This window comes from Vigna unguiculata, chromosome 4 (assembly GCF_037176805.1).
Source record: "Vigna unguiculata cultivar grain cowpea cultivar isolate G323 ecotype 2 chromosome 4, ASM3717680v1, whole genome shotgun sequence".
In the NCBI taxonomy this organism is placed as follows: Eukaryota; Viridiplantae; Streptophyta; class Magnoliopsida; order Fabales; family Fabaceae; genus Vigna; species Vigna unguiculata.
In genome coordinates, this window is record NC_140795.1 from 31699171 (window position 1) to 31708728 (window position 9558).

General features: G+C 34.7%; 1 protein-coding gene across 1 annotated transcript; it reads left to right on the top strand.

Annotated features, from left to right (window-relative positions):
- The first annotated feature begins 3473 nt into the window (after nucleotides 1-3473).
- On the top strand, nucleotides 3474-9353 carry LOC114180245 (V-type proton ATPase subunit C-like). Its single transcript, XM_028066532.2, has 11 exons — nucleotides 3474-3762; nucleotides 3856-3924; nucleotides 4118-4245; nucleotides 4329-4428; nucleotides 6673-6740; nucleotides 6833-6974; nucleotides 7183-7299; nucleotides 7409-7534; nucleotides 7895-7978; nucleotides 8068-8147; nucleotides 8954-9353. The coding sequence occupies exons 1-11, from the start codon at nucleotides 3649-3651 to the stop codon at nucleotides 9054-9056; spliced, it is 1131 nt and encodes a 376-aa protein (XP_027922333.1). The 5' UTR covers nucleotides 3474-3648; the 3' UTR covers nucleotides 9057-9353.
- The last annotated feature ends 205 nt before the right edge of the window (nucleotides 9354-9558 follow it).

Genomic DNA, 9558 nt, shown 5'->3' on the forward strand with positions numbered 1-9558 from the left:
TATAGTTACTTAATTAATTGTGAATATTTTAATAATTTAAACGATGATGGAGATATGGTGGGGACGAGTATTATGGCAGGGATATATTCATCCCCATCCCCATACCCATACCCAATTGAAAAAATTGGAGATTCTCCATACCCATACCCATACCCAGTCAATGCGGGGATTCCTCGTCAAATCGGGGACGGGTTCGGACAATACCCACGGGGATGGGTTTATTTGCCATCTCTATCGCTTCCTCATGATCCTTTTCATCTCAGCTCAAGTGTCCACCGCTGACTCCTCATCTCTAATTAGAAAATTCAGCTTCTGCTAGGCTTACCTTTTGCTCCTCACTATAATTATTGCAAGAAAATACATGCTCAATTTTGAGCTCCCACTCCAAGTAAGCTTCAGTATCACTTCTCCACTTGAAAGGTGACACATTCAAATTTACTCCTTCTATTCTCCCTTCATTCCTTTGTGGTCCTCCTTCTCCTCCTCTTGGTGGGGTTCTATTTTCTAGTTGATCCCAACCTACCATGAAACTCATATTTTTGTTGCTTCATCAACCTCTCTAAGCGTTGAGATAATGCAGTAATTTGCATCTGAATATCATTCCTTTCTACCATGATTAACAAACAGATCAAGGTAACACGAACGAAATATATATATATATATATATATGGTGTTTGAAAATTTTCTCACCCACTCAAGTGTTTGCATTCACATATTGGCCTTTACTATAATGAAACGCTCTTGCCTTTTACCACTCAAATTCTCCTTGGGTTCTTAGGCAATTCAAGAGATTATGGCCACAACAAAGAACAATTCTCCAATATGTGCACGGTAATGCTAGGTAGACAAAGGTTAACAAAGAAAAAAGAAAGAAAATTGGTAAAGAAGAGCAATCAACAACAATCCTTTAAGAACACCAATATATTACTTTGTAACAAATTCTTCAGAAGAATGAATCATTCAACCAAATTTTTCCTTTTTTTCACTTTCAATACAATTGTAAATTGTTGTAACATTTTTTTTTAATTTTCACCAAGGCCTAACTTTTGCAATGATTTAGCACAATTGTAAATAGTATGAGTAGTAAGGTAATGAATTGATAAATTTAGAAAAACGGAAGGATGTTACCAATTTGATGTCCAAACCCTTGAATCAAAGCTTTGAATACCAAATGGTGTGAACCCCATTTGCACAAGGGCTGACTTAGTATCTTTAGGGTTAGAATCTCATAGGAAACTTGGAAAATTTGTTAAAATGTGGATTAGAAAAAAAAAAAGGTTGAAGTTCCAATCTAACCAATATTATAGAAACGTCAATATCTTGGTTGTAGAACTGTAGTTGACGTGGTTCCAAAACGGGGTGAAAGTTCACATTCTGAACTATAATTTTGGCTTAAGAAACAATATTTTTGGGCGAGTGAAATGAGAATTATGACTATAAGATTTTGGGCAGAATGGGTTCTTTTCTAAATTTGGGTGAAGAAAGAAGAAAAAGGTGAATATGAAAAAGGTGGATATAAAGAATCAATCTTTCCAATAGAGGTAACACATAAAGGATGGGGAAGTCCTTTGATTCAGCCAAGGGTTCTTGAATCACTCAAGAACTTAGGAGAATCACTCGCACCAAGATAGAAGAAATAATTTCTAAACAAAACTCAACTTGTTTCATTGATGAAAATGGTTCAGCTTATATAGAAGCTTTAACCATCAGAATTACAACAGACACATAAATTATAATTACATCCCACTTAAGCTATTAATGATCCCATTTCTTAGTGGTTGATTGTAACTACAATTTTGGCAACACAAAAGTAACCCCAAAAGCATTCAGTTATGCTTCCTCTTGGTCTCCTAAAGGCTAATTCTTAGGTTGCTAAATGGGCCTTTATTACAACTTGAAAATAAAGCAAAATTAAAGCCCATTAATTGGTTAACCCAAAACATAATTTGATCAACCAATTTTTACAAACGATTGGGCCATTATTTAAACAAACTAATAAAATAAAAAAATTGCAACAAAGTGGTACATTAGTCCTTTCTATTTGGGCCATGATGCAATTCACAACCATGGTCTTTTCTCCTTGAAATTTGGGCCTGTATTCAAATAATATTGACAACACTTATTGAAGAGCTTTCTTTGTTTTCCTTGCTCTAACTATTGTCATGGGTCCCCAAATTCTTCAAGTGGATCCTTGCCCTTGCTCATTGTCACATCTCCATCAAAGGGGATGCTATTGTTGATATTATAAATAGTAAGTGTCAGGTGAAATTTAGGCTTACCTGAGGAGGATTGTGGTGAAGACATAGCGTCAACGGTGAGACACAAGTCACGGTGCGAAAAGAGAAGGGGCAGCGCACGAGTTGAAGAAGAAAGGAAAGGAGGGTGCAGAAGCTAGTTGGTGGTGGAGGAAAGGCACGACATTGTTTGGACATTGTTAGGGAGCGACGACAATGCAAGAGAGAGCTTTGGAGCGTGACGCAGTGCGACAAAGAGAAGTAACGAACGATGTCAAACGTAAAGAGGCGAGCCATGGAGCATGAGGCAGTGCGAAAGATAGGAGCGCACGACATGAAACGCAAAAAGGCGAGGTTTGGATCAGAGAGAGACTCGTGATATCATGCAAGAAAGAGATATGGCAGATGATTTGAATGTGTGTCTTATTATGCATTCGAAATGGGTATTTATACACCACAAAAGGTATGTAATTATGCTATGCATAATTACATAATATTTGCTAAGCCTAATTATAAAGATTTAAACATAATTATAGGAGAATCATTTCTAATTGGCTTAGTTAGTAGAGAATAATATATCAGGTACGAATGCTCATGGCGTCGAAAAAAATGCCTTTTCGATATGTAGACGATAATATGACTATTACCCATTTCAGCAATATGGCTCCTCCCGTAACTGCCGAAGCATTGCTCATGGATTTGACGAGAGCAAGGTTTTGCGGTCTCTAACCCCACTCCTTTCACTGATTGACAACTACACCGGTAGTGGCGCCCAAAGTGCATCTAATTTTTATTTATTTATTTTAATTTTAAATTTAAATATATTTTAATTTTTAATCTATAGTTTTTAAAATTTGTAGGTTAAACGCATACGGAGGAAAGAAAGACTTAAAAAGAATTTATTTATATACGATAGATGTACTATACATTTCGTTTTGTTTAATAAGTATACTAGAATTCATTCATATATAGTATACTAGAATTCATTCATATACGATATACGCTATACGTATACTTGATATTGATGTGATTTACTGATATACTCGATACTTACGTGTACAAGCTCTTTGAGAATTGATTACAAAAATGAATAAGAAAGTGAAAAAATATTTGTTACCCTTTACGTAATTTTCATTTTTATTAAATCAAATAATTAAAAATTTATTTTGTACTTCCATGTGTTAAAAATTTCCCCTGTTTCCAGTTGTTTCCGTTTTCATCCCTTTCTTCCCCAAAACAACCATTCATGCAATCACGCCCAACTAGAAAACAAAATCTAATTGCACGTTAAAACTATGTGTGCGTGAAGAAGCACGATCTATTTCCAATTTCCATCAACCCACACAGACAAACAAACACGGTCTTTCTCTCTGTATATTTCATTTCTCCGCGTGATCAGAGAAAGAAAGGTCGAATGGCGACGAGGTACTGGGTAGTGTCTCTCCCCGTTCAGAATTCCGCATCCACTCTGTGGAACAAATTGCAGGAAGAAATCTCAAAACACTCCTTCGACACCCCTCTTTACAGAGTACATTCTCTTTTGTTTTTCCCCTCAACGCTTCATATTATATAACCAACTACCGTCTCTTATTTTCTTCTCATTTTCTCTTCTAATTCGCAGTTCAACATTCCTAATCTCCGCGTCGGAACCCTAGACTCTCTCCTCTCTCTCAGCGACGATCTCGTTAAGGTGCGTAAAATTCTCCATCACACCAACAAATTTTCACTCGTTTCGCCTGTTCACGGGTTCCGTTGCAATCGTAGATATTGAGGAAAAAATTACGGAGGAATGTTGTTACGTTGTGGCACGGCTCCGGATTTCTTAGAGATCATTAATTGTTTGTTTGTTCACTGAGCTAGATCTGTTTTGTGTGTGTGTGCAGTCGAACAACTTCGTGGAGGGAGTGTCACACAAGATCAGGCGACAGATTGATGATCTGGAGAGAGTGTCGGGCGCGGTGACCAGTACTTTGACGGTGGATGGAGTCCCTGTTGATTCGTACTTGACGAGGTTTGTTGGACTGGAAACTGTGATCTGTTTCTGATGATTTGTTGTTGTGTGATGAGGATTTGGTGGTTCTGTGGTTGGTGCAGGTTTGTTTGGGATGAAGCCAGGTACCCGACTATGTCGCCGTTGAAGGAGACTGTGGATGGGATTCATGGTCAGGTGGCAAAGATTGAGGATGATCTCAAGGTTATTCATATTTCTAAGGCAGATTTGGTCATAATTTGATTTTGTTGTGTGATAGCCGATTGCGCAGACTACTTTTTTACAGTGATGTATATATATCCTGTGGTAATTTAGTGGTCTTGCTTCGATTGGTTCTTTTTCTTGTGTCTTTCGCATTCTTCATGTTTTTTATTCAGTTTCTCTTCTAGTTATTGGAACAGCTTTGTTATTTAAGTAATGCCAGATGTTCCTATGGCTGATGACAATTTGATGATGGTATATAGAGATTTCAGAGAGGTTGGGTGAGTGTAACAAAAGGATTTTCAGGCAATCAAACATGATTGGCAAAGCTGATCTTTTTTGTATTTCTATTCCTGTTCCATCCCTTAATGGCATGTTTGGCATTATTGTGCTCTGGAGTAACTTCTTTCAGTGGTGTTTTATTTAGAGATTAGTGTTTGTTGTTTGGTTTTGTGCCTTGTTTGATTACCGGGTGTGTTGGGCAAGCAAATACAACATGTTGACAATAAGGGAGGTTATAGGTTTATTAAATGAGGAAGTTTAAAAACAGAGACTAAGAATGCAGTTGGAAGGTAGTTTTTACAGCTAAGAGTTTGTTATCAAATAGGATCAATTTATAGGAAGGTTAGAAGGAAAAGAAGACGGTTTTTGAGTTTTAAGAGTTTTGTAACTGGAATAATTCAATGGAAAGGAGAGTTTGAAATTCTTCAGTAACCTTTGATGCCGATATATGTTGTACAAGATCATGTTACTATTTGAATATAGAGATTTAACATCACTCACTTGCTATCTTGTGTGGTTAAAACATTTTCTTAAAAAACTGAAATTTTTGTGAAATTCAACAAATTAGAATTTATTGTGATTATGAAGCACTACATTTCTTCCACCTCTGTGTTTTATGATAGGACCAAATATCATTGAAATTAATTGTCATTTTATTTTGTAAAAGTTGTTCTCTAAGCAAATTTGTGCCAAGTTTGTTGGCTCTATTTTTCAACTGTGGTAGATATTTTGATAAAATCCTTGATTGGACCTCATATTCAAATTGTATAATTCAAAGTTCCTTTTCTCATTTTTCTCAAAGTTATGGAGTTTTCCCAATTGCATAGTCAATGTCAAGTAATGCCTTTCTTGGATTGAAACTTTTCAATTCCCAACTAATGCTTCAGCCTCCCAAGAGTTTTTATCTAAAGCTATTTTTCTAAATGTTGACTCAATTTGTTCATTCCAATCATCACCAATGACATTGACAATTATATCATCTACAGATACACTAAGAATATAGTCTCTACCCCTGAGGTGGGGTGTTTGATAATTGAAGTGCTGTCTCCTTGACTTTGTTTGTATCCTGAGGTTTTCATGACTTTATTGATTCACTCAAACCACACCGGGGGAGCTTTTTCCAAAGCCATGTAAAGCTTTTTTTAACTTGCAAATACAATTGGCAGCAACTCTATATACTGGAGGAACATCCATGTTGATTTCCTCCTCAGGATCCCCATGCTTGAAAGCATTCTTCTCATCACACTGTTAGAGAAAAACTATCCAAGTAACCATGCATTTGAGTGAAACCCTTAGAAATGTAGTCAATCTTTCATATTTTAAGGACATAGATTCCCATTTTGTACACTGTAGACTGAATTAAACTTAAGGGTCTATCTTTCTGATCAAAAAAGAAGGCTCTCTATCTACCATATGAAATTTTTTTGATCATACAATTTCAGTGGCTTTTGCTAAAGTTGTTCCATTCTTGAAAAAAATAAAATAAAAGAAAGAACGACATTGTTAATTGCTGATGAACAATGTAAAATAAAGAAAGTTTAAATATTTTTTTAGTTACTGAACTCAAACAAATTGAAATTCGTTCCTGTGTGAAACTTTGATACTTTTTGGTCCTCAAACTTTAAAATGAATGAATATAGTCCTTTTAACCCAATTATATTAAACTTTTTTTGACGTGTCAAACTTGTTTTCCAAAGTGAGAACGTGTTAAACGGTGTAAAAAACTCAAGTACTAGCATGAAATGCATTTTACTCGTCAAAAAAATTTAACATAATTAGATAAAGAATTATTTCCATTAATTTTTAAGTTTGGTAACCTAAATGTAGCAAAGTTTCGGACAGGGACAAGTTCCAATATCGTGTTAAAATTCAGGGACTAAAACATGTTTAACCCAATAGAGAATCCCCATTTTACACTCTGTTGATTAAATTTTCTGTTTTGTCCTTAACTCTTTTTTTCTGCAGGTTCGTGTTTCTGAGTATAACAATATTCGCAGTCAGCTTAATACCATCAATAGAAAGCAAGCTGGAAGGTGTGAATGTTGTTTATTGGCCGATCATGACTTTTTTATTTAATACTGTTATATTTCTTATCTGACTTGAATGCGCTTTTTGCTTGTTTTAGCTTAGCTGTGCGTGATCTTTCCAACTTGGTAAAACCTGAGGATATTATAACATCAGAAAATTTAACTACCCTTCTTGCTATTGTTCCAAAGTATTCACAGAAGGATTGGCTCTCAAGCTATGAAACGTTGACCAACTATGTGGTAAGAGTTGCCATATTTGCTCATATACTCTGCTGCTACTTAGCCAAGATTATATGAGTGATGATTCACTATATATTTTACCCAATTAATATAAAAAAATCTCTGAAATTTAAATAAATAGTCTAACCATGTTTAACTCTGGAATATTCCTGAATACAAGCTTTTTGCCTTGGTTTATTTTTAATTCTGATTAAAATAAGTATTTTAGGTTCCCAGGTCTTCCAACAAGTTGTATGAAGATAACGAATATGCTCTTTATAATGTAACACTATTCAGTCGTGTTGCAGACAATTTTAGAACTAGTGCACGAGAAAAAGGGTTCCAAGTAAGTATATTTTCTCAAGTTGCGAATACTGTCTTCAGTTTTAGAAGATTGGTAAAATTCATATTCTTTTTAGATTTACATCCAGTAACTTGTTTATGGACTACTTCAGATTCGTGACTTCGAATACAGTCCTGAATCACACGAGAGTCGCAAGCAAGAGTTAGAGAAATTGATAGAAGACCAGGAAAGATTGAGGGCCTCTCTGTTACAGTGGTGTTATACTAGTTATGGAGAGGTATTATTCTTTATTTATCACATCATTTAATTTGTACAATATATGTCCAAAATATTACAATGCACAATTTTCAGGTCGCAGGAAGAAACTGAGCAGATTATGAAATCAGTTATTATCAATTACTTGACTATCTTCAATTTACATTCTGAATTTCTTATATGTTGATGATGCCTTTTAGCGGCCCCTTAATTTTTAGAGTAAAAATTCTACTTTTTTGTTTACTTTTGAAAATTCTGTTGTTTTCAGTTCTCAGTATCTTAAAATATTAATAAGTTTTGTGATCTCACTCTTGTGCTTGCCCTGTTATCATAAATGATGTGATTTCTGATTTGACGTTTTTAATTGTTTTATTTACTGAAGGTTTTCAGCTCCTGGATGCACTTTTGTGCAGTACGTGTATTTACTGAGAGCATTCTGAGATATGGTCTTCCACCATCTTTCTTGGTTAGATATACTCTATACAACACCTTTCAGTTTCGCTTTTTTCCCTCCAAATATTTTATCACTGACCATCGGTTTTTGTGGTCATCCAGGCATGTGTTTTAGCTCCATCAGTCAAATCTGAGAAGAAAGTACGCTCTATCCTTGAAGGGTTGAGCGATAGCACAAACAGGTAATGGACTTATTTCTGTCTCTGTGGCTTAAAATAGATATACTTAATTTTATACGCTACCAAGATTGACTCGTATTGATTCAAAAGAAAATAAGATGCCTAAGAAAATTGCTTTTTTTATTTTGGCGAGTTTGTCACTAAATGGGTGTTGGTCAGTGTCTTAGTTTACGGTTTCGTGCATCTTTCACATAAAATTTGGTAAATGCATTAGAAACTCAGCAAGTTTCAATTATTTGGTGATTCCTTAATCAATTATCATTGACTAATTTCAAAATTACTTGAGATGTTGACACTTGGCACCCTTCAGTACCAGATGAAAAAGAGATAGTAAGCAAACGAAATTTGTTAAAGTCCTGTGATTTTCTCTCCAAAATATCCAATGCTCCTTTTTTTAAAGAAGCATCAATTACAGTGTTCACGTCATTACACCATACTACCACATACTCTATGTTTAATTGCCTTCAATTACTGTTGGCAATGCAACCCATTATTATAGCTGTCTTGCTTTTACTATTACTATTATTATAATTATTATTAGTAGTGCTATCTTTTAATTCTACTTCTAGCCGTGCGGTATGAGGGTGGTATACTAGCATTATGATAAAACATGCTCATAAATTCAATCATTAATTCCTATGACATACTTCAGCAGAACTTGCATCCACCATATAGATTTGATCCACAAGACCATTTTTATAGTTCTATTATTTATCTATAATATAGTTTTTTTTTTTTTTTTTTTTTTTTTTTTTTTTTTTAATGTTACATGCTCATATTGCTATTGTTCCTTTCATATTTACGTGCAGTGGTTACTGGAAGACCGAGGATGATGGGGTTGGGATGGCTGGTCTTGTAGCAGGTGATGCTGATGCCCATCCTTATGTCTCTTTCACTATCAATCTTATTTGAGCGCACCCAGAAGGGAGCCCTGTCTTCTTTCAGGGTCAGGAAGGATTCCTTTGTACATTAGGGTCATGTTCCATTCTTTTTTATTTTTTTATATATATAATATATAATTTGAGCGCATTCAAGTTTCCAGAAGGATCTCTGGTGAATTTAAGTGTAGTCTTATGGTACCAAGTTTTGATCATTAATTTGTATTGAGTTATTTCATTATGTTTTCTCGTCTGTGATCATGTAATTGAAGTTACAGTCTTTGTATTTCTTGGTAATATCTATAAAATACTACATAATACTTTGATTGTATCTTGAGATTTATATATATCCATTTGTTTATACTTTTGGATTTGAGCTGATTTAAACTAATCTGTGCGGACGGTCAACTCCTTTTTAGATCAAGTTTATATTTTTTTAAAGTGAGATACACTTTAGAGGGGAAGATATTGATAGAATTATGTATTACAATCTAAAATTTGAGATTATAATTAAGTATGTTTTTATAAAATAGTTA

Coding starts and splice junctions, on each gene's coding strand:
- LOC114180245 (XM_028066532.2), top strand. CDS start 3,649: ATGGCGACGAGGTACTGGGTAGTGTCTCTCCCCGTTCAGAATTCCGCA. Junction 3,763..3,855: donor TCGACACCCCTCTTTACAGA/GTACATTCTCTT, acceptor TCTAATTCGCAG/TTCAACATTCCTAATCTCCG. Junction 4,246..4,328: donor GTTGATTCGTACTTGACGAG/GTTTGTTGGACT, acceptor TGGTTGGTGCAG/GTTTGTTTGGGATGAAGCCA.